A 23649-nucleotide genomic window follows, 5' to 3' on the forward strand; every position below is an offset into this window, starting at 1 on the left:
GATACTCTGGGATTAGACAAATATTCTTCCCCAAATTTACACATCTAATCCCAGAGTTCCCACACCTGCCAGAATCACAACTCCCAATCCTACTGAGGAGGAAACTCAACAGAGTTTTAGCCCAGTATGAACAGACAGTGAGCCTTGTTGATGATGATGTGCGGCCGGTCAGCGCTGTGTGTAACTGCTGTGCTGCTCTCGGGCTCAGGCAGCACAAGCTGGAGGAGGCCCTGCTGTTCTCGGGGCAGTTCGCCGACGCCCTGCAGGCCCTGGTGGACTGGCTGTACCGCGTGGAGCCACAGCTGAGCGAGGACCAGCCCGTCCACGGAGACCTCGACCTGGTCATCAACCTGCTGGACGCGCACAAGGTCGGGGGGGGGAAGCCGGTTCTGGAATCATCTTTGCCATTCCTAGTTTTTAAATGCTTTTTTTCCCAGGGCTGGAATGCTCCCCCACCCCTGTATTCCTAGTTTTTCATATTTTTCCTCTTGAGAAAGCTGTTATTAGAAACTGGTTGCCCCTGCCAGTATTCCCAGTGCAGGAGAAGTGTTGGTCCGCTGGTCCTGCCTCACGGTGCTGTGTCTGTGCGGACCCCAGGTCTTCCAGAAGGAGCTGGGGAAGAGGACGGGGAGTGTCCAGGCGCTGAAGCGCTCCGCGCGTGAGCTCATGGAGAATTCCCGGGACGACACCAGCTGGGTCAAGGTCCAGCTGCAGGAGCTCAGCAGCCGCTGGGACTCGGTGTGCGCGCTGTCTGTGTCCAAGCAGGCGCGCCTGGAGAAGGCGCTCAAGCAGGTGAGCGAGCCGCCAGACCGGCCGGAGAAACCGCTCGCGCCGCCCGACCTGGCACCCTCCTGACCCTCCGCCCTGTTTCTCCAGGCGGAGGAGTTCCGTGCTGCTGTCCAGCAGCTCCTGGAGTGGCTGTCGGAGGCGGAGCAGAGCCTGCGCTTCAGAGGAGTGCTGCCGGAGGAGCCCGAGACCCTGCAGACTCTCATTCACTCGCACAAGGTACAGGCCGCTCCGACGTCCTCCAGGGGTCCTCTCCTGTGGCCCGACGCCGCTGTCTAATGACCTCGTCTCCTCTCCCCCTCCCCTGCTTGCCCAGGAGTTTCTGAAGAGCGTGGAGGAGAAGCGGGGCAGCGTGAATGAGGCCGCGGGGATGGGCGAGGCCATCCTGACGGTCTGTCACCCTGACTGCATCACCACCATCAAGCACTGGATCACCATCATCAGAGCGCGCTTCGAGGAGGTAGGGGTGGACAGCGTGCCGGAGAGACGGGGGGGCTGTCGGGGAGGGTGGAGGCTGGAGAGAGAGGGGAGCCCCATGCACCCCAGTCTGACCCCGTGCTGCGGCTGCCGCTGCCCTGCAGGTGCTGGCCTGGGCCAAGCAGCACGAGCAGCGTCTGGAGTCGGCGTTGGCCGAGCTGCGGAGCAACGCCGCGCTCCTGGACGAGCTGCTGTCCTGGCTGCAGTGGGCCGAGACCACGCTGGTCCAGCGCGACATGGAGCCCCTCCCGCAGAGCATCGAGCAGGTCAAGGCGCTGATCACCGAGCACCAGGTGGGTGTGGCGGGCCGGCCAGGCTGCCCGTCTGCTGGTCTCTGTATCGTGACCAGTTCCACTCAGCGTCTCTCTCTGCCTCTCTGCCCGCCGGCCTCAGGTGTTCATGGAGGAGATGACCTGCAAGCAGCCAGATGTCGATCGCGTGACGAAGACGTACAAGAGGAAGAGCACAGAGCCGCCCAGCGGGCTGGCCGAGAAATCGCGCACGCGTGAGTCCCCCGCGGAGCTCCTGTACCGGCCCGTGCGCTGCGGACAGGACAGCTGTCGAGCGCCGGCTGGTACCGCTCGGCCCTTATCACTCTCTCTCTCTGCAGGTAAGCCTCTCTCTCAGGGCCAGACCGTCCCGGTCCCGGCGCTGTCCCAGTCTAGCAGCCCGCGGGTCACGCAGCTCTCTGCGCGCTGGCAGCAGGTTTGGCTCCTGGCGTTGGACCGCCAGCGCAAACTCAATGACGCCCTCGACAGGCTGGAAGAGGTATGCCACCCGCCGAGGTCCCTGGTCTTACTGGCACAGTATGGGAGCAGCTGCCCGTGAGGAAGTGTTATTAACACTTGCTGCTCATGTGGCAAGACAGTCCGCAGGCTGTTGGAAGAATAGTTACGTCTGAATACTTGGGCTATGTTTTCACATGATAGATAGATACTTTATTGATCCCGTGAGGGAAATTGCAGAAACCTGTTTGTATGATGAGACATACAAACAGGTTCATACTCACAAACCTGCCCCTCCCCTGTGTCCGCCAGCTGAAGGAGTTTGCGAACTTCGACCTGGACGTGTGGCGGAAGAAGTACATGCGCTGGATGAACCACAAGAAGTCGCGGGTGATGGACTTCTTCCGCCGCATCGACAAGGACCAGGACGGCAAGATCACGCGGCAGGAGTTCATCGACGGCATCCTGGCCTCCAGTACGGCACCCGCACAGCAGCGCACAATACACACTGCACAACAGCACACAGCAGCGCACAATACCACACTGCACAGCACCACGCAGCCCTGCTGCACAGCAGCGCACAATACCACACTGCACCGCACAACACAGCCCTGCTGCACTGCACCGCACAATACCACACTGCACAGCACCACGCAGCCCTGCTGCACAACAGCGCACAATACCACACTGCATCGCACAACACCACACTGCCCTGCTGCACAACAGCGCACAATATCACACTACATCGCACTACACCACACAACACCACACAGCCCTGCTGCCCAACACTGCACAACACTGCACACGTCAGTTGTGTTAACTGTCCGTGTCTGCCTGTCCCAGAATTCCCCACCAGCAAACTCGAGATGACGGCAGTAGCCGATATTTTCGACCGTGATGGCGATGGCTACATTGATTACTATGAGTTTGTGGCTGCGCTGCACCCCAACAAGGACGCCTACCGCCCCACGACAGACGCTGACAAGATCGAGGATGAGGTGAGAGAGGAGTCGTGTGGAGTGTGTGTGTCTCCTGTTGAGTGCTCCTGCAGTGTGCGAGTGTGTGTCCTGTTGAGTGTTCCTGGAGTGTGTGTGAGGCTGTGGTCTCTGCTCTGGCTCCTCACTGTCTGTGTGTCTTGCAGGTGACCAGGCAGGTGGCGCAGTGCAAGTGCGCCAAGAGATTCCAGGTGGAGCAGATTGGAGAGAACAAGTACCGGGTAAGGACCCCAGCTCTTCGTGAAGGGCAGCATTGATTTGGTTTCTTGGCTTTCCAGAAAACTACTGTATATCATTGTTGCTGTGAAGATAAGCATGTTAATATGAATACTGCAGTTAGTTCCTTTGTTTGAGAGAGATCTCTGTATAAATCCATCCGTCTGCTCACCCATGTGTGCATCTGGCCACCCCTCACTGGCTGACTGACTGATCCATCACCTCGGACCCGTGGCTCCGATTGACTGGTGTTGATTAACAGACTAATTCATGACTGGCCATCCTTCGTTAGGGCCACACTCACCCATCCAGCTCATTAACATTCATGGCCGAAACAAGAAGCTGCTTGCTGTGCCTGTTGTTCTCATGGTGGTTGATTTTCATTTGTTGTTGACGTGGAAACCTCAGGCTGTTCCATTTCCTCTGGGGACGGGGGAGCTCACAGCTCGCAGGGCTGTAAGCTAACGCAGGTGCCCCCTGTTTTTCTCCAAGTGGGAGCTCCCCTCTGGAGGTGGCGTGGCAGGAGGTGTCACCTCCAATGTGTGTCAGAAGAGAACCCAGGTTGTGATCAGTTGTTCACACACGGGGCTCTGTGATCATTGCCTCTGGCCCGACACCTGGTACCTCCGGCCCAGACCCGCCACCTCAGGGCCATGACTGTGTTGGTCATGTAGCCAGTGGAGCCCAGTTTGGAGAGTACTGGGTCCGGAGCCCGAACCCAGCAGAGCTTCAGTAATCAGCTTCCTCTCAGATCCTGTGGATGTGTCTCTCAGTTGCAGTGAACTGGGAATCTGCTGGATTCCTGCTGAGAGCTCCTGGAGTCTCTGTGAACTGGGAATCTGCTGGATTCCTGCTGAGAGCTCCTGGAGTCTCTGTGAACTGGGAATCTGCTGGAATCCTGAGGTCTTCGTCACGTCAGTACAAGACAAGACTGCAACTGCTGTTTGTTGCACAGTTTTTGATGTGGTTCGATAACTTTGATGTTGATAATGCTGTCACGGTTGTTTTTATTTTTAACGAATGTGTCGCACTAACGGCACTGAAGTGCCTCCATCACACATCGTCTGTCTGTCCCTCTGACTGTCTGTCACTGCACCACGCTGCTCGGCTCTTCCTGTCACTCATGGTTCACTTCCATCACTCGCACTCAGATTAGAGCTGGGCTCACGTACAGCAGCTTGACTACTAGAGCTGATTTTACTGCACTCAGATTAGAGCTGGGTTTAATCACTGCACTTTGACTACTAGATCTGATATTATGGCACAGTCTGATTAGAACTGGGTTTGCTGTAGGGTGAGGCTGTGTGCAGTGAAGCAGAGTGAGACAGGGAGGGTGAAGGTTTGTTCAGTGTAATAATTCAGTTGTCAGTCCAGGAGTGTCAATGTGTCTTATTTCACCGTCTCTCTCTCTGTTTTATTTCCTCTCTCTTCGTCTGCTGGACTTAATGTAGTTCTTCCTTGGAAACCAGGTAATGTGTGCTATTGTTGTGTTTGATCGGGTGCTGCGAAGTTCCTTTTTATTCTTAATGAATCAAGCAATTCATTCCTTTTCTTTTTTAAATTTATAGTTTTAAAATGAAAACTTTAATTTTTAAAATTTTGAATACAGCGATTAAAAATACAAATTAAAATCATGTAAAGAGAGCAGTGAGACTGCGCCGGGTGTTAGAGCCCCCTGCCTGTGCTGGGTAAATGCCCCGGCGGGGGCAACTGTGTGGGATGGACGACCCTGATCCCAGGCTTGGCGTCGGGGAGCGCGCCATGCAGAGCCGTGGGCAGCTCGCCTGCAGACACTGGCCTGACCCCGCGAGGTCAGGGGTCAGGGCGATGGGGACGGGGGGAGTGTGGTCGTCCTGGGACATATGGTGGTGGGCACCCCTGTCAGCGGAGCTGTGATTCCTGCTGCTGGGAGCGGGGCTGGGGGGCTCTTCCGAGGTTTACCGCGGTACAGCGCAGTAACGCGAGCACGTACCGCAGTAAACGTCTGCAGGGCCGGGGCTGCTGTGGGGTGATCTGGAATTGAAATGAAAGGCATGTTTAGTGGAGCATGAGAGAGGAGGGCTATGGCGATTGCTGCTGTGGGTGTTCCTGTGATGGTCGGCTCTGCCAGTGTAACTACACACTGGACTAATCGCTCTCTTTTCCCACTGCTCTCCTGCCGCAGTTCGGAGACTCCCAGCAGCTGCGGCTGGTGCGGATCCTGCGCAGTACGGTGATGGTGCGGGTGGGAGGGGGCTGGATGGCCCTGGACGAGTTCCTGGTCAAGAATGACCCCTGCAGAGGTGAGAGTTCGCGCCTGCGTGTCTCAAAGTGCAGAGTGGGCTCGCTCTGTCTGACAGCAGTCAGAGCTACAAACAGGAACCGGCGAGCTGCACACTCGCTCTCCGTCTCCCAACACCATCCACTTACCCACCTTTTCCTCTGCTGCACTCCCTCTGCTTCTCTCTCTCCTACACTCCCTCTGCTTCTCCCTCTGCTACACTCTCTCACTCTCTGGCTCTCCCTCTGCTACACTCTCTCACTCTCTGGCTCTCTCTCTGCTACACTCAATTCAATTCAGTTCAATTCAAGGTGCTTTATTAGCATGACCGATGGGTACAATCAGTGTTGCCAAAGCAAATGAAATTAACGATATTTACATTAAACAAAACAAAAAATAAAAGTAAAATAAAATCTACAGACATATTACAGAGATTTACAACAAAGACATATTATAAAATATTGACATATACTGTAGGTGGCTGGAGCATTATTGGGAGACAGACTCACTGTTCCTCAGGCTGTGACAGGAGATCACATACTGGGCTGCCAGATCAACTGAGTTCCCACACCTGCCAGACTCTCTCACTCTCTGGCTCTCTCTCTGCCTCTGCCAAGTTGCCTTCACCTCTGTCATGGTGTTTGGCTCTCCTCTGTCTCTCTTCCTCTGTCTCTCTCAGCTGTTGTCTCTCTCTCCAGTGCATCACCCTGGGAATAAAACCCTTCGCTCAGAGTCCAGCAGCTCCATAGCCACTCAGTCTCCAATAGGTTGGCTGCTCTTTTCTCCCTCTGACCCTGCTGTGTGAACTGTGCTGAGCTGTGATGTCACTGGCTCACCTGTAGGGGACCAGTGTCTGAGTTCTGGGAGAACTGGAATTTGAGAGGCATGCACCCTAACACCCAGACACACATGCACCCTAACACCCATCACACCAAAGCCTGTCTCTGCTGGAGAATGGAGTGACAAATAACCAATAGAAAATATTGTCATCCGATACAGTGTTGCAGATGGGTGTTACAGCAGCCCTCTGCATAGTTGGTTGGTCACTAGTGTCAGAGACCATTGTATCTGCGCCTGTCATTTTTATTGTGTTCTGAAATAACGTCTTTTCAATTTCAGCGTATGTGACTCACTGTGTGGATCTGACTATGTCCGTGTGTCTGTCTCGGTATCCTTGTGTGCTTGTCTGTGTGTTTCTCCTGGTGTCCGTGTGCGAGTCTGTCTGTCGGTGGCTCTGTCGCTCTGTCTCTGACAGAGGCACCATGCCTGGTCTCTGTCTCCGTCAAGGTGTCTGTGTGTCAGTTTGACGCTGTTGTCTCTGTTGTGTCTCTCACACTGCAGTGACAGTCACCCCGGGCTATTTCTGCTGCAGAGGTATCTGTCCTCCGGCTGTGGGCCCGGTGCTTTCCTGCTCTCGTTAGGCCCTGCAGGCTCAGAGCTGCACCGTACTGCAGAGCTGGTGTCGAGCGGAGTGTGTGTGTGTGTGTAGGGCTGTACTGCAGGGTTTCAGCTGCAGAGGGGGCAGGGCAACACTGACACAGGAGCTGCTTCTCAGTGCACATGGTGTCTGCCTGCTAACTGTTAACTGGACACACACCTGGCCTGACGCACAGTACTGATTACTATGTACTGGGAACCGGGACTCCCATTTTCAGATCACTGGTCCCAGTACAGACTGACCCTTTCCTGCTGCTGAAGGCTGCCTTTGCTCTCCTGGGCTGGGAATGACTCGTTAATGACTCGGCTCATTCGCTAATTGTGCAGTTGGTGACTGTGCCTGGCTGACTAACTCTTGCTCCAGCACTACTGTTAATGATGCACTGCTGGGCTGAAACATGCAGGTGATCACCCCTTTCTCTCTTCTGCTCTCTGCATTTCCTCTGTCTCTCCCTCTCAGCCTCTCCCCTCCTCTCCTTTACTCTCCTCCTCTTTCTCTCCTCCTCCCCCTCCTCCTCTCCCTCTCTCTCCTCCTCTTCCTCTCCTTTCTCTTCCTCCCCCTCCCCCTCTCCCTCTCCTTCCCTCTCTCCTCCTCCTCTCTGTGGGTTTTGCTGCTGTGGTGCTCCTGTGATGTGAAAGTGGGCTGCTGCACAGTGAGACACTGTATGAGAATGTTTATTAACCCTGTCAATCATTTCTAGTTTTGCTTCTATCATTAATATTGATTGATTGGGCATCACAGGGTAGTTTTGGAGGTTTTTAACCTTAAAAAACTGGTGAGAAATACCTTACTGTCAGTATTATTTGGCCTTTAATCTCCTATTTGCACAGTGAAAAGCTGTTGTTTACAGCACCTTCCTGTCCCTGTGCTGCTGACTTCTGTGACTGAACCCTGACCTTTAACCCTGAAAGAGGTTGGCTCTTCACTCCCGTTGCCACAGTGAGCGCTCACTGCTGCCCTCTGTCTGCAGCGCGTGGCCGCACCAACCTGGAGCTGAGAGAGAAGTTCATCCTGCCCGAGGCCGGGTCCCAGGGGCTGGCTGCCTTCCGCTCTCGGGGTCGGAGGTCAAAGCCGGGGTCGCGGGCTGCCTCGCCCACTCGCTCCAGCTCCAGTGCCAGCCAGAGCAACCAGAGCGCTGCCTCCGTCCCGTCGTCACCGGCAACGCCCACCAGTGGAGCCAGGGTGAGCGAGAGACTGGGAGCACTGGTAGAACAGAGAGGCGGGTCCTTGCTCTCCCACTTTTGTAGAAAGATGGGTGGGGTCTGAGCAGATGGGTGGGGTTTAGAGGGAGAGGGGAGGGGTCTGAGCAGATGGGTGGGGTTTAGAGGGAGAGGGGAGGGGTCTGAGAAGATGGGTGGGTTGGGTTTAACAAAAGGGGGAGGGGTCAGAGGAGATAGGTGGGGTTTAGAGGAAGAGGGGAGGGGTCTGAGCAGATGGGTGGGGTTTAGAGGATGAGGGGAGGGGTCTGAGCAGATGGGTGGGGTTTAGAGGATGAGGGGAGTTACTTGAAGTGAAACACATGCAGTTTCCAAGGATGTCAACAGGAGAGACGGAGGGAAAGAGTCAGAAAAGGAGAGGAAATGAGTGACAGGGCTTTGGGCACCAGTCTTATGAGAAGTCTGCAGTGTGTTGTGTCCAGCAGGGCTGTTGCTGGAATTAGTAAACCCCTGGTCTTGTCCTCATCTCCAGTAGTCCAGCATGACATTGTCCTTGTCCTGTAACTGTTTTTTATTTGTTGTTTTTTTTGTTTTTTTCCTTCAATTTTTGCCTTTGCGCCTCCCTGTGCCTTCGATTTTCCCCATTCCGGTCTTCATCCTCCACTTAAAACACTGCATCTCTCGCTGCACTGCTCCACATCCCCCTCTGTCCCTCTCCCCCTGCTTTGAAACTCACTCTTCCCCCTTATTCTCCCTTGAACGCCCCCGCCTCGCTCCCCCGCTCTCTGCGATTTTCACAGACACCGCACACTCAGGCTCGGGGCTATGCCAAGCCCTGGCTGGCTCACAGTAAGAGCTGCACTGCGGCCAAGAGCCCGGCCTGCCCTGAGCACAGCCATGCTGCCGGCCTTGAGGTACAGTAGCACAGCAGAGTCCCACTCTGAGCAACACACGAGCAACACTGCGACAGAGTGCTGAACGCACGCTCACACACGTGCTGGAGCAACACTGCGACAGAGTGCTGAACGCACGCTCACACACGTGCTGGAGCAACACTGCGACAGAGTGCTGAACGCACGCTCACACACGTGCTGGAGCAACACTGCGACAGAGTGCTGAACGCACGCTCACACACGTGCTGCAGCAACACTGCGACAGAGTGCTGAACGCACGCTCACACACGTGCTGGAGCAACACTGTGCCACAATGATGACACAACCATCGCCGGCAGGTTAACATGTCCAACAGCACGTACTACACACTATGCTCTCTAGTGTGCGTTACTGTCCAACACTGAACTAACACACTAACCTGCACTGTACAGATCAGGTTACGAGTACAGTACAGTAACTGTCCTCTTGGAGCCCCTCAGACAGGCAGTACAGTAGCTCTCCCCCTGCCCTCAGTGTGTGACTGTCTGACACTGGAGCCCCGCAGACAGGCAGTACAGTAACTCTCCTCTCTTTCCCAGGCGTCTTCGGGCTCTAAGCTGAAGCGCCCCACCTTCCACTCCAGCCGGGGTTCCCTGACGGGAGAGAATGGGAGCCAGCCGTCACCCTCCGGTGCCAAGCCCAGCCGCCCCGGTGAGTCCAGCAGCCCTGGGTGCAGGATGGCGGCCGGCGAGTGCCTCCTGGTGGCGCCCCCTGGTGTTCACGGGTCTTGTGCTCGCTGTGCGATGTCGTTTTCCCCCCGCAGGGGCTGGTAGCGGGTTCCTGCACTGTGCCGAGCCTGAGAGCTGTACCGCCCCCTGCAGGCAGCAGAGTGAGGCCGTCCTGGGCTGCTCTCGCTCTGACTCCTCACACAAGCGTTTCTCGCTCTGTCCTCCTCCAGACTCGAAGAGGGCGCCGGCCTCGGCCAGCCGCGCTGGCAGCAGAGCGGGCAGCAGGGCCAGCAGCCGGCGGGGCAGCGACGCCTCCGACTTCGACCTGCTGGAGACGCAGTCCGCGTGCTCCGACGCCTCCGAGACCAGCGGGGGGCGCCGCGGCGGCGCCAAGCCCTCCAAGATCCCCACCATCTCCAAGAAGGCGTCCTCGTCCTCCACCTCCTCGGCCACGCCCAGCCCCAAGGCCCCCGCCAGCAAGAGATAGTCGCGGGACGGTCAGGAGAGGGCGCTGCGGAGAGACCACGGCTGTGGCATGCACACACACACACACGCAGGACAGGGGGCAGGAGCCCGGCTCAGCCGAGCTCTGCACTGCCCAGAGGACTCTTCCTGACTGTTCTGATGTAGTTCCCTCGGCCTCCATCTCCTCCTCTGGCCTTCATCCGCTCCAGCACTGACCACCGGACTGACCGCTGGCTCCTCTGCTCTCGGCTCACGGGGTCCCGGGCTGCGTCGCAGCTGTGGAAGGCCATGAACGTTCCCGCCGGAGACTCTGACACGGGGAGCGGCAGCGATGCCCCGTTCCTGTCCTGCTCCCGTCTCTGTGCGCTGTTCCCAGCAGGCGGGAGGGAGCGGACAGGCCCGGCGTCTCCTGCCTCCCGGGGACGGGCAGCAGCATTGGGACAGAGCGAGGGCTAGTGCGTCCTCTGTGTCTTCGGTACTCCTGCCGAGCAGCGTGAAAGCTGTCCCATCAGGCCGTGCGGCTGACTGCAGATGCCACATCGCGCGTGTGTGTGTTTTGGGGGATAAAGGGGGGGGGTACGCCCCCCAAAACCAAGCTGCAGTGGCAACACAGAGACCCCTTTTTGTGGAACGTGGGGAAAACATGCCTTCTGGATGAATTGGAGAGAGGATAGAGACTGGGGGAGGGCTGGGAAAACTGCTGGACATGATGTACTTGCACTCCTGCACTCCTGCCAGCCCAGTAATTCATGCAGGCAGTGATGTCGTACTGTCAGTATCTTTCAGTTTCTGTTTTTAGTATTTATATTTTTCAAGGGTGATGTTAGTGGCCTGGAAGCCCCGCTGGCTCAGTGAATGTGGGGGGGATTTCCGCGGACAGCCGTGCGCTCTGTGTGTCGACTCCTGACAGTTCTGGTGAGAGTCTTAGCTCAGTCACAATGTGTTACAGACATCGATGGGTCATCTGCCTGCTTCTTAGATGGCAAGGAGCTGTGAATGTTACTGATCCTTTTATCACTGTTATCTGGTTAATTTAAAAGCCTTGTGAGTGTCTTTTTCAATTGTTTTTGTTTTGTTTTGAATAAGGAAGACCTTATTTATTATTTTAGCATCATATCTTCACCAGAGTGTAATACCGATTTGTATTATTGTTTTGTTTCTGACGCCCGGATGTGCCTGTGTCTCTCGGGCGAGAGAGCAGGCCCCTCCTGTGTAGAGCCTCTGGCCCGGTTCGGCCCGGAGAGCAGCTGTCCCTCCACGCTGCTGAAGTGCCTGGAGGGGCCGGGGCCCAAGCGTGCACCAATTAACGAACTGTCTCAGAAAAAGATTATGAAAAACAAAACTTTTTTGTTCTCTTTTTGTATTAAAATATTGCTTGCAGTAAAAAAGGAAACAGACTGGAGTGTCATGTGATCTTTGGCTGGTGATTCAGAAAATTGTGATGCTACTCGGGTATACTGGTGTGTACTTGTGTGCTGGTGTATAGTGGTGTGTATTGCTGCTGTGTAGTTGTGAGATTCTGTCTCGCATCCTTTTGTGATTGGGAACCATTGGAAGGTATTAATTTCATTAGCAGACTCCTTGAATGTTACTCCAGACTGGCACACGGGGGGGCTGTGGCTCCAGACTGGCACACGGGGGGGCTGTGGCTCCAGACTGGCACACAGGGGGGCTGTGGCTCCAGACTGGCACACAGGGGGGCTGTGTGAGGCTGTGGCTCCAGACTGGCACACAGGGGGGCTGTGTGAGGCTGTGGCTCCAGACTGGCACACAGGGGGGCTGTGTGAGGCTGTGGCTCCAGACTGGCACACAGGGGGGGCTGTGTGAGGCTGTGGCTCCAGACTGGCACACAGGGGGCTGTGTGAGGCTGTGGCTCCAGACTGGCACACAGGGGGGCTGTGTGAGGCTGTGGCTCCAGACTGGCACACAGGGGGGGCTGTGTGAGGCTGTGGCTCCAGACTGGCACACAGGGGGCTGTGTGAGGCTGTGGCTCCAGACTGGCACACAGGGGGGCTGTGGCTCCAGACTGGCACACAGGGGGGCTGTGTGAGGCTGTGGCTCCAGACTGGCACACGGGGGCTGTGTGAGGCTGTGGCTCCAGACTGGTTTTAATGCACCAAATGTCACCTTCTTTAAAGTAGAAAAGTGCCCCACGTATTTAGTTTAGGGTCATCTTTCACCACCCTGTGAATTTTCATTTGACTGGAGTTTGGACTAGTAACAACAGAATAGGTGTTAATGGGAGGTCCCTGCAAATAGGGGAATAGCAGTGTGTGCACCTGTGTGGAAGTGTGTGTGCACATGTCTGTGGGAGTGCATGAGTGTGTGTGTGCACGTGTCTGTGTGTGTGTGTGTAGGAGTGCGAGGATGTGTGCACGTGTGCATGTGGGCCATTCTGGGAGGAGTGTGGAGGGGAGACGGGGACAGGGCCCACAGAGGGAGCTGCTGACGTGGGGAGGGTCAGCCATGTCTCGCTCGCTCACGGCCCCTGGCGATGCCCCAGCGCGGTGGTTACCAGGGCGGATGGGGTTTGAGAAGGGCGGTGTCCATGGCAACGCTCCCACTCCGCAGTGAGTGTGTGTATGTGTGTGTGAGAGAGGGTGAGTGTAAATATAGACACGCTCTTCCGTCCCTTTTCCCAAAATCTGACAAATACTCCCCACCACCACTGCAGAGCGAGCAGTGGTCACGAACGCTCTCGCAGACACATCTGGACTTCAAACAGCCTACTTACCCACATGTGTGTGTGGGATCTGTCTAGACACAAAATTCCATATGTGAAAACACCAAACACGGGAGGAATCGGCGCAAATACAGCAACGTCTGGAAATTCACGCTGCGTAACACTGCACACTGCTTAACACACTGTACACCTGCACACTGAGTAACACTGCACATTGAATAACATTCTGCACATTGAGAACCACACTGCCTAACACTGCACACTGAGTAGCCAATGCACACTGCCCATCTAACACTCTGCACACTGAGAAAAACTGCACACTGCTTCACACACTGTACACCTGCACACTGAGTAGCCAATACGCACTGTACACCTGCACACTGAGTATCCAATGCACACTGCCTCACACTTTGCATACTGAATAACACACTGCACACTGCTTCACACACTGTACACCTGCACACTGAGTAACACTGCACATTGAGAACCACACTGCCTAACACTGCACACTGAGTAGCCAATGCACACTGCCCATCTAACACTCTGCACACTGAGAAAAACTGCACACTGCTTCACACACTGTACACCTGCACACTGAGTAGCCAATACGCACTGTACACCTGCACACTGAGTATCCAATGCACACTGCCTAACACTTTGCATACTGAATAACACACTGCACACTGCTTCACACACTGTACACCTGCACACTGAGTAACACTGCACATTGAGAACCACACTGCCTAACACTGCACACTGAGTAGCCAATGCACACTGCCCATCTAACACTCTGCACACTGAGAAAAACTGCACACTGCTTCACACACTGTACACCTGCACACTGAGTAGCCAATACGCACTGTACACCTGCACACTGAGTATCCAATGCACACTGCCTAACACTTTGCATACTGAATAACACACTGCACACTGCTTCACACACTGTACACCTGCACACTGAGTAGCCAATGCACACTGCCTGTCTAACCCTGCACACTAGCAAACTGCTGACTGTCTGTGAGGCAGCTGTCAGGCTACGTGCTGGAGCAGAACTCCTGTGCGCTCGAAGAGCGAGGGAAACCCATTGCTAGGAACATCGAGATTTTAATTCCAGGTTTTTCCAGCTGTTGTTTCTAAGAGAGAGGTGCTCACACTCGACCAGCAGTTTGCAGTTTCTATTCAGTTGTTATTGCTGTTGGTCAGACTCTCTTCCTGACGGAGAGGCCGGAGAGCGGACACCTCTCAGATATTGTCCTGTGTTTTCCTGGACTGCTGTGGTAGGAAAGCCAGGTCCTTGTGCTGAGCTGCGCAGGATTCCCGGCACTGCAGAGATGCCTGGGAGCGTCTCCCCTTCCGACACTGGAGCGTGGTACGCCCTCCTCGGCTGCAGGCTTTCCCGATGCCCTGCTTCCTGGGTTTCTGCCACTTCAGCTGCTTTGGCCAAACGGAGGGCAAAGTTATCGCCGAGCCTGGAAGGAAACTCTGGTTTGTTTTGTGTCTAAACAGTGACACCCCCCTCTCTCTCTCGCTCTCTCTTGCTCGCTCGCCGGTGAATGGGCTGCTTGTGAGGCAGAGGGAGGAGGAGGAGGAGGGTTTGCAATTAAAAATAATATCTGTATAAAAAGAGGGAGAGAGAGAGGGAATGAGAGGGAGAGGAAGGGAGGGAATCAAGATAAATAGAGGAAGGGAGGGGAGAGGAGGCAGATATATTGGAGAGAGAGAGAGAGACAGGGGGCCGTGAGAGGAAGTAAGAACTGCGTCTTTCTGCTCAGCACCCCCAGGACTGCTGGTGAATTATCTGAACACAGAGAGAGACCGAGAGAGTGAGACAGACAGAGAGACAGACAAGAGACAGAGAGAGAGAGAGAGAGAGAGAGACACACACAGAGAAGAGACAGACAGAGTGAGACAGACAGACGAGAGAGAGAGAGAGAGACGTGACAAGGAAGACTCCGAGAGACTCAGAGAGAGAGCGTCACACTGTCACACGGACAGACCGGAGGAACAGGAGAATGTGCAGCAGCACAGCCGGCCAGGCCAGCAGCGGCAGGAGGCGGAGGAACAGCGCCCCACACAGGCAGCTCTTCCCCCTTTCCCTGCCCCTCCTGCTGCTGTGGCTGCTCTCTCTCTGGGGCTCCGCGGAGGCCCGGGAGCCCCACTCCGGCTTCCTGCTGCGCCGCCTCAGCGTTCGCGAGAGGAAGGAGGTGCAGAGGGAGATCCTGTCCATCCTGGGGCTACCGGGGCGGCCGCGGCCCCACCCTCCACTGCGGCCCCCCTCCGCGGCCCCCCTCTTCATGCTGGACCTGTACCACACGGTCTCCGCTGGGGCGGAGGAAGGGGAGTACCTGGGGCTGGGGCTCGGCTCAGCCGGCCTGCACCTGGGCCACGCGGCTCTGCCCACCCTCAGCACGCACATCCCCCCGCTGGGCACCATGGTGAACGAGGCGGACACGGTGATGAGCTTCGTCAATGTGGGTGAGTGACAGAGGCAGGCATGAGCGACCTGGGCCAGTGAGCCACAGAGAGGGCTGTGTGTCCCTGCCGGCGCCTTATATCACAGGCACCAGCGGCAGGAGCTGCTGTTCGCGCCGGGCTGGAGTACATTCCTGCAGCGACAGGCAGGCTGGACTGGAAGTATGGTGATTACAGCTTCTGAGGCAGCAGCACTAGGAAAAACTACTGGGTGTTGTTCAGCTTTGAACAGTTCTAGCGCTAATGCTGTAGTAATAATATAATAATATGTAATATATAATAGAATAATATGATCAAATAGACCAGTATCTTTTTCCTCTTTCCACTGACTCTTACTGGACATGCAGTATAGACACCCCTGGAGTCCTGGAGTGCAGTGTGTTATTGGACACGCAGTATAGACACCCCTGGGGTGCAGTGTGTTATTGGACACACTGTATAGACACCCCTGGAGTCCTGGAGTGCAGTGTCTTATTGGACACACTGTATAGACACCCCTGGGTGCAGTGTGTTATTGGACACACTGTATAGACACCCCTGGGGTGCAGTGTGTTATTGGACACGCAGTATAGACACCCCTGGGATGCAGTGTGTTATTGGACACACTGTATAGACACCCCTGGGGTGCAGTGTGTTATTGGACACGCAGTATAGACACCCCTGGGGTGCAGTGTGTTATTGGACACACTGTATAGACACCCCTGGGGTGCAGTGTGTTATTGGACACGCTGTATAGACACCCCTGGGTGCAGTGTGTTATTGGACATGCTGTATAGACACCCCTGGAGTGCAGTGTGTTATTGGACACGCAGTATAGACACCCCTGGGTGCAGTGTGTTATTGGACACACAGTAAAGACACCCCTGGGTGCAGTGTGTTATTGGACATGCTGTATAGACACCCCTGGAGTGCAGTGTGTTATTGGACACGCAGTATAGACACCCCTGGGTGCAGTGTGTTATTGGACACACAGTAAAGACACCCCTGGAGTGCAGTGTGTTATTGGACACGCAGTATAGACACCCCTGGGTGCAGTGTGTTATTGGACACACTGTACAGACACCCCTGGAGTCCTGGGGTGCAGTGTGTTATTGGACACGCAGTATAAACACCCCTGGAGTGCAGTGTGTTATTGGACACGCAGTACAGACACCCCTGGAGTCCAGGAGTGCAGTGTCTTATTGGACACACTGTACAGACACCCCTGGAGTCCTGGGGTGCAGTGTGTTATTGGACACGCAGTACAGACACCCCTGGAGTGCAGTGTGTAATTGGACACGCAGTACAGACACCCCTGGGTGCAGTGTGTAATTGGACACGCTGTATAGACACCCCTGGAGTGCAGTCTGTTATAGGACACAGTATAGACACCGCTGGGGTACACTGTTATTGCAGACAGTTTATGCAGAGCATCTCTGATAGCGAAGACCCTTCCTGTTGTGCTATACTCTGCCCAACGCCCTGATCTTTATCTGGGTCTGAAAGAAAAAAATCTGAAAATTGCTTCCTGACCACGGTCCCCTCCCTCTCCCTCTCCCTGGGGCTGATGGGTGTCCTGTGGCATCATGGGTAGAGTCAGCCAGGAGAATCACAGTAACGTGCTGAATGGACCCAGGCTCAGGCCCAGAGAGACCAGAACCGGTCCTGACGTTTCAGACCCTGCTACACACAGGAGCAACCTGATTTCAGAAACCCAGCATTTCAATTCTCAACCAGTCCCCTTACTAAAACAAAACTCCATGTATTTTCGTTGTTTTTGATCCTGATATCAAACAATTTCTAACATCAACAAACCTCTATTGATGTTGCCAAAATTGCAACATTTTTCTCCAGAAAACAGTATCAATGCAGAACTTTGACTGTGAGGAGTCGATCTACCCTTCGCCTGAAAGTCGGGGCGGAAGACTCTGTGAACAGGCGCGCCCCCAGGCTGCTCCGTGTGGCGCTCAGACAGGGTGTGTTTGATCAAACTATCAGTAAACGGGTTTTGTGTATTTAGCCTAAACGCCTTTTCTTGTTAAAACAGCGAAATTTAGCTGTACTTTTCGCGCGTAGAGAGTAAATATATATTGTGGTTTGTTTGTGTCTTTAATTAATGTACGCGAAGCACGTAGACAAAGGCCCGTTGACAAACGCGGTACCTGGTACTTGTGCTTTCCCGCCGGGAGACGTCTTCGTGAAAACTCAGGAGGCCGCAGTGTAACAGCTGGAGCTCGGCCTCGCGGCGGCAAGCCGGCGCACGAGTCCAAGGTAAACCCGCGCGCAGCCGCCCACGCGCCCCGCGTTCCGCCGACACACTCTGTCTCTATACTGACACACGCACCATCCCTATACTGACCCCCACATACTCACACACACACTGTCCCTATATTGACCCACACACACACAAACGCACACTGTCCATATTCTGACCCACCCACACACACTGGCTCTGTACTGACCCACACACACACACTGCCACTATACTGACCCACACACTCACTCTGTCCCTATACTGACCCACACACACACAGACACTGTCCCTATACTGACCCACACACACACAGACACTGTCCTATACTGACCCCCACACACACAGACACTGTCCCTATACTGACCCACACACACACAGACACTGTCCTATACTGACCCCCACACACACAGACACTGTCCTATACTGACCCCCACACACACAGACACTGTCCCTATACTGACCCACACACACACAGACACTGTCCCTATACTGACCCACACTCACACACACACAGACACTGTCCCTATACTGACCCACACACACACAGACACTGTCCTATACTGACCCCCACACACACAGACACTGTCCTATACTGACCCACACACACACACAGACACTGTCCCTATACTGACCCACACTCACACACACACAGACACTGTCCCTATACTGACCCACACACACAGTCCCTAAACAGATGCCCCCCCCCCCACACACACACACACACACACACACACTGTCCCTACACAGACCCACACACACACTATATACATACACACACTCACCAGCTCCCAGAGCAGCCAGACCTCAAACAGCTAAATGACACTCTGCAAGGTGCAGAGCTCACATATGGGATAAATTACAGGCCCCACCGAAACTGTGGACCCATGTTTAAAATAAAATAAAAGGAAAAAGAAAAAAAATTAAAAATAAAGCTTTCTACCTTTCTAAAAATACTTGCGCGCCCTTGCAATTAGTGGCAGGCAGTGTTTTGCAGCTGTTGTGGCCAGCGGGCGCTGTCTGTAATTGTGCAAAGGCTGATCCAGTGCTTGCTGTACATAGTATAACAGGCTGTCCTGTTGCTCTTCTCCCTCTCTTCCTTTCTCCTCCTGTCTGTCTTTCTCTTGCCTCTCTCCCTCTCCATTTCCCTGTCCTCTCTCCCCTCCCTCTCCCACTGGACCTCGGTGTCTGACAGTAATGTCTGCCATGTGTCTTCCTCTCGCTATCCCAGTGGAGCTCAGTTTTTGACAGTAATGTGTCTGATCCTCTCCCTGTTTCACTGGAGCTCGGTGTCTGGCAGTAATGTCTGCTACGTGTCCAATCCTCTCCCAGTGGAGATCAGTGTAAACAGTAATGTCTGTCTGATCCTCTTGCTGTCCCATTGGAGCTCAGTGTCTGACAGTAATGTCTGCTGCGTGTCTGATGCTCTCCCTCTTCCACTGGAGCTCGGTGTCTAACAGTAATGTCTGCCATGTGTCCAACCCTCTCCCAGTGGACTCAGTATCTGGCAGTAATGCCTGCCGTGTGTCCAGTCCTCTCCCAGTGCACTCAGTGTGTGACAGTAATGTCTGTCTGATTCTCTCCATCTTCCACTGGAGCTCAGGATCTGACAGTAATGTCTGCTGTGTGTCCAATCCATTCCCAGTGCACTCAGTGTGTGACAGTAATGTCTGCTGCGTGTCCAGTCCTCTCCCAGTGGACTCAGTATCTGACAGTAATGTCTGCCGTGTGTCCAATCCTTTCCCAGTGCACTCAGTGTGTGACAGTAATGTCTGCCGTGTGTCCAATCCTTTCCCAGTGCACTCAGTGTGTGACAGTAATGTCTGTCTGATCCTCTCCCTCTCCCAGTGGAGCAGGAGCGGGATTTCTTCCAGCCGCGCCCGTACTGGAAGGAGTTCCGGTTCGACCTGACGCCGCTCCCCCAGGGAGAGACGGTGACGGCCGCCGAGTTCCGCGTCTACAAGACCTTGAGCCTGGGGCCCCGCGGGAACCGGACCTTACACATCAGTGTGTACGAGATCGTGAAGCAGAACCGCCACAGGTGACTGCGGGGAGGGGTGGGAGGGGCAGGAAGGGGGGAGGGCAGTGGGTGAGTGGGACAGAGGGGGGACAGAGGGAGGTGGGTGGGGCAGAGATGGAGCAGACGAGAGAGAGACTGCCTGTCCTTCACTGAGCCCCACGGTCTCCCCCTGTTCCCTCGCTTCCAGGGAGCCAGAGCTGGTGCTGCTGGACCTGCAGTCGGTGCCGGGGGGGCAGGAGGGCTGGCTGGTGTTCGACGTCACTGCGGCCACTAACCGCTGGCAGCAGAACCCGCACAGCAACCACGGGCTCCGACTGTACGCTGAGACGGAGGAGGGTGAGTGGGGGTGTCGCAGCAACATGGTTGGGTATAGACAGTCTGGGGTCCTGGGAACACAGGTGGATATTGGTAGCAATCTGGGGAAGACTGGGGACAGGCTGTTTGTATGGGGTAGTCAGAGGCGTATTGGAGACAGTTTTGAGTCAGGTGCAGATTCAGAAGGGGTGCCTTTAGAGGTGACTGAGACAGTGTGTGGGGTCAGGTAAGGGTTAAAGGGGTACTGAGGAAATCTTGGGGAGAATATTTGAGACCCCTGTCCGATTTGAGACCTGTCTAGTGCTTAAACAGCAAATGAATTGAAATTGAAAAACTTGCAAGCCCTCCTCTTGACTCCCATCTCTCTCGACTACTCCCTGTCCTCCTCCCCCTTCTCTCTCTCCATCAGACCGCTCTCTGTCCCCAGGCTGGGTGGGGCTTGTGGGGCGCAGGGGACCCCGGTCCAAGCAGCCCTTCATGGTCACCTTCTTCCGGGCGAGCCACACCCCCACGCGCGCGCCACGTGCCGCCCGCACCAGCAACCGCAAGAAGAAGCCCAAATACGACCTGCCGCACCCCAACCGCCTGCCAGGGATCTTCGGTGAGAACCAAATTCAGTTCGCTCTACCTGCTGCGGTCGTCATGCTGGTCACATCTCACCCCCCTTCGCTCTGCCTGTCCTTCAGATCACAACCACATCAACAGTGGCCGGCAGGCGTGTAAGAGACACGAGCTGTACGTCAGCTTCAGTGACCTGGGCTGGAAGGTAGGTGCATCTGTGGTCTGCACACCTGTCCTCAACACACCTGTTCACTGCACACCTGTACTCAATACACATGTTCAGTGCACACCTGTCCTCAACACACCTGTTCACTGCACACCTGTTCACTGCACACCTGTTCAGTGCACACCTGTCCTCATCATACCTGTTCACTGCACACCTGTCCTCAACACACCTGCTCACTGCACACCTGTCCTCAATATACCCGTCCTCATCACATCTGTCCTCAACACACCTGTACACCTGTCCTCAATATACCTGTTCACTGCACACCTGTCCTCAACACACCTGTTCACTGCACACCTGTCCTCATCACACCTGTCCTCATCACATCTGTCACTGCACACCTGTCCTCAACACACTTGGGACTGCACACCTGTCCTCAATACACCTGTTCACTCCATACCTGTCCTGTCAGGTCAGTTGAGGACTCCACTACATCTACACTACATTTCGTATTAATCTCAGGCCTGAATAGGTTTTTTGATGCCTTTTTATCCAGCAATAGAATAACACTGTTCTAATGCAAGTATAAAGCAGGTCTCACAAGTTAGAATAAGTCGTCTTCACCTTCCTCTCCTGCTCCCTCCCTCCCTCAGGACTGGGTGCTGGCCCCCTCAGGTTACTCTGCCTTCTACTGCGATGGAGAGTGTATGTATCCCCTGGGCTCCTGCATGAACGCCACCAACCACGCCATGATACAGCTGGTGGTGAGTACTGCTGGTCTGCCCGTCTCTGTGCCTCTATCACTGAGTCTGTCTGTGTCCCAGCACCTCTGTCTCTGTGTCTCTGTCTCTGCCAATCTCTCTCTCAGTCTCTGTGCCTGTCTCCGCCTCTCTCTGTCTCTGTCTCAGCCTGTCTCCCTGTCTCTCTTATGTCTTTCTGTGCCTCTGTCTCTGCCTCTCTGTGTCTGTCTGTCTCTGTCCCTCTAGTGCTGTGTCTCAATCTGTTTCTCTTCACTTCTGCCTCTCTGTGCCTGTTGGTCTCTCTGCACCTGTCTGTCTTTGTGCAGTGTGATGTGAGTGCCAAGACCGACTGGGCAGAGTACAACATTCATCAGTGACTGTTTGAAACAAACCACGTACTGTATGTGAGAATCTGTCTGATAGTTATTTCAGATGATGGGTTATTGGTCTCAGATCTTTAATAAGTGTCAGGTGATGGAATACTGCAGCTGGGCTGCCTCTCTAAAGTTCCTTACTAAAAAAACAGAGCTGGATTTAAAATCTCTTTCCTGACCGAGCGGAGGCAGAGCCATGTCCATGGCCAGGACAGTGTGTTCTGTCTGAAGCCCGTCTCACCTGTGTCCAGGTACACCTGCTGAAGCCAGATGAGGTCCCGAAGGCCTGCTGTGCACCGACCAAGCTGAGCCCCATCTCTGTGCTCTTCTACGACGACAACAACAACGTCATCCTGAAGAAACACCGCAACATGGTGGTGAAGACCTGTGGTTGTCTGTGACACTACTCATACCCTACTCATCGTCTGCACACTGTACTCACAATCTACACACAACCTACTCATCGTCTGCACATTGTACTCACAATCTACACACACCATACTCATCCTCTGCACACAGAGAACTTGCATATTTGTGTCCTGTTGATGCTGTACTCTTATACTACACCCACATTACTCATAATCCACGTTGTACTTGTTTTACTGACACTAAACTCATAGTTTACACCCACAATACTCATGCTAAAATACCTACACTTATAGTCCTATTGTCCTTCTGACACTGTACTCTCAGTCTACACCCATCACACTCATACGCCACAAACCTAGACTCATCGTATCTCAATGTACGCTCCTACTGATACCCCCACAACTATTCTTATTGTACCCCTGTTCTACTAACACGGCACATGCACTCTGCACACATACACTATCACAATCTATGCACACTGTATTCAAAGGATCACACTGTAATGTAACTGCAGAGCTGTCTTCAAAATTACAAGACATTTGGTGGTTTTACCTGGAAAAACACGTTTGTTTAAAGGGACCTCATTGTGTGTGCAGGGGGTCCAGTCCTGGTCCTGGGGGTCAGTGTGTCTGTGCAGGGGGTCCAGTCCTGGTCCTGGGGGTCTGGTGTGTCTGTGCAGGGGGTCCAGTCCTGGTCCTGGGGGGTCTGGTGTGTCTGTGCAGGGGGTCCAGTCCTGGTCCTGGGGGTCTGGTGTGTCTGTGCAGGGGGTCCAGTCCTGGTCCTGGGGGTCTGGTGTGTCTGTGCAGGGGGGTCCAGTCCTGGTCCTGGGGGTCTGGTGTGTCTGTGCAGGGGGTCCAGTCCTGGTCCTGGGGGTCAGTGTGTCTGTGCAGGGGGTCCAGTCCTGGTCCTGGGGGTCTGGTGTGTCTGTGCAGGGGGTCCAGTCCTGGTCCTGGGGGTCAGTGTGTCTGTGCAGGGGGTCCAGTCCTGGTCCTGGGGGTCTGGTGTGTCTGTGCAGGGGGTCCAGTCCTGGTCCTGGGGGTCTGGTGTGTCTGTGCAGGGGGTCCAGTCCTGGTCCTGGGGGTCTGGTGCGTCTTCAAGTTCTCTAGATCTCTTCATACTACCAGCAACTTAGGTGGCAGCAGAGGTGTTTAAATCGGTCCAATTATGCCATAATAATCTTTCATGCTCAATGCAAAGTGTTCTCAAGATCGCGTGACCTGCACTGCAGTGCGCATGAAAGGGACCTGGTTTGCTTTTTTATTAATATGGTGTACCATGTATACAGTATAGCATTAGTATATATATATGTGTGTAATTAATAGTGATGTATATGTTTTTCTGTCCCCTTGTTGTAAAAATCATATGGACTATTGATTATTTTTTGTCTATCTGTAGCTATTAAACCATCTGTAATAATAAGAGTTTCTTGACCACTCTGTCACCCCAATTAACACTCAAACAGCATTATTGGCCTGACCAGTGAACCAGTGTTGCTAAAGCCAGCAGATTCCAGGTAAGTTTCACGCTCGGCTCGTACAGCCTGGAGTTCGTTAAGTTCTTAATTACGTTGGTGTAGCTGTTTGTCATTCACCCCCCGATC

General features: G+C 54.4%; 2 protein-coding genes across 8 annotated transcripts in view; both read left to right on the forward strand.

Annotated features, from left to right (window-relative positions):
* The window catches only part of macf1a (microtubule actin crosslinking factor 1a), a 122217-nt gene extending 110701 nt beyond the window's left edge, over positions 1-11516 (forward strand). The window contains exons 85-101 of one of the 7 annotated variants that reach the window (XM_088931549.1): positions 209-368; positions 598-792; positions 877-1005; positions 1103-1246; positions 1368-1556; positions 1657-1768; positions 1874-2031; positions 2301-2463; positions 2832-2986; positions 3130-3204; positions 4651-4668; positions 5364-5481; positions 6801-6833; positions 7868-8079; positions 8855-8968; positions 9526-9637; positions 9885-11516. In XM_088931549.1, the coding sequence (XP_088787675.1) occupies positions 209-368; positions 598-792; positions 877-1005; positions 1103-1246; positions 1368-1556; positions 1657-1768; positions 1874-2031; positions 2301-2463; positions 2832-2986; positions 3130-3204; positions 4651-4668; positions 5364-5481; positions 6801-6833; positions 7868-8079; positions 8855-8968; positions 9526-9637; positions 9885-10141 (2344 nt within the window). In that variant the 3' untranslated portion in view covers positions 10142-11516. The remainder of the gene's footprint in view (positions 1-208; positions 369-597; positions 793-876; positions 1006-1102; positions 1247-1367; positions 1557-1656; positions 1769-1873; positions 2032-2300; positions 2464-2831; positions 2987-3129; positions 3205-4650; positions 4669-5363; positions 5482-6800; positions 6834-7867; positions 8080-8854; positions 8969-9525; positions 9638-9884) is intronic. The other 6 variants (XM_088931551.1, XM_088931556.1, XM_088931553.1 and 3 more) reach the window with 6 other exon arrangements.
* A 2986-nt stretch (positions 11517-14502) lies between these two features.
* Positions 14503-23465, forward strand: bmp8a (bone morphogenetic protein 8a). The gene is made up of 7 exons (XM_088933016.1): positions 14503-15277; positions 19353-19545; positions 19712-19860; positions 20249-20440; positions 20526-20605; positions 21220-21330; positions 21932-23465. Exons 1-7 carry the CDS (start codon positions 14815-14817, stop codon positions 22079-22081), a joined length of 1338 nt encoding a protein of 445 aa, XP_088789142.1. The 5' UTR covers positions 14503-14814; the 3' UTR covers positions 22082-23465.
* The last annotated feature ends 184 nt before the right edge of the window (positions 23466-23649 follow it).

Source organism: Atractosteus spatula, chromosome 14 (assembly GCF_055471065.1).
Source record: "Atractosteus spatula isolate fAtrSpa1 chromosome 14, fAtrSpa1.hap1, whole genome shotgun sequence".
In the NCBI taxonomy this organism is placed as follows: Eukaryota; Metazoa; Chordata; class Actinopteri; order Semionotiformes; family Lepisosteidae; genus Atractosteus; species Atractosteus spatula.

Excerpts from the sequence above, each read along its gene's own strand:
- bmp8a (XM_088933016.1), top strand. The coding sequence starts at position 14,815 with ATGTGCAGCAGCACAGCCGGCCAGGCCAGCAGCGGCAGGAGGCGGAGG. Across the intron at positions 19,861-20,248 it reads GTACGCTGAGACGGAGGAGG|ACCGCTCTCTGTCCCCAGGC; the intron begins GTGAGTGGGGGT and ends TCTCTCCATCAG. Across the intron at positions 20,606-21,219 it reads TCAGTGACCTGGGCTGGAAG|GACTGGGTGCTGGCCCCCTC; the intron begins GTAGGTGCATCT and ends TCCCTCCCTCAG.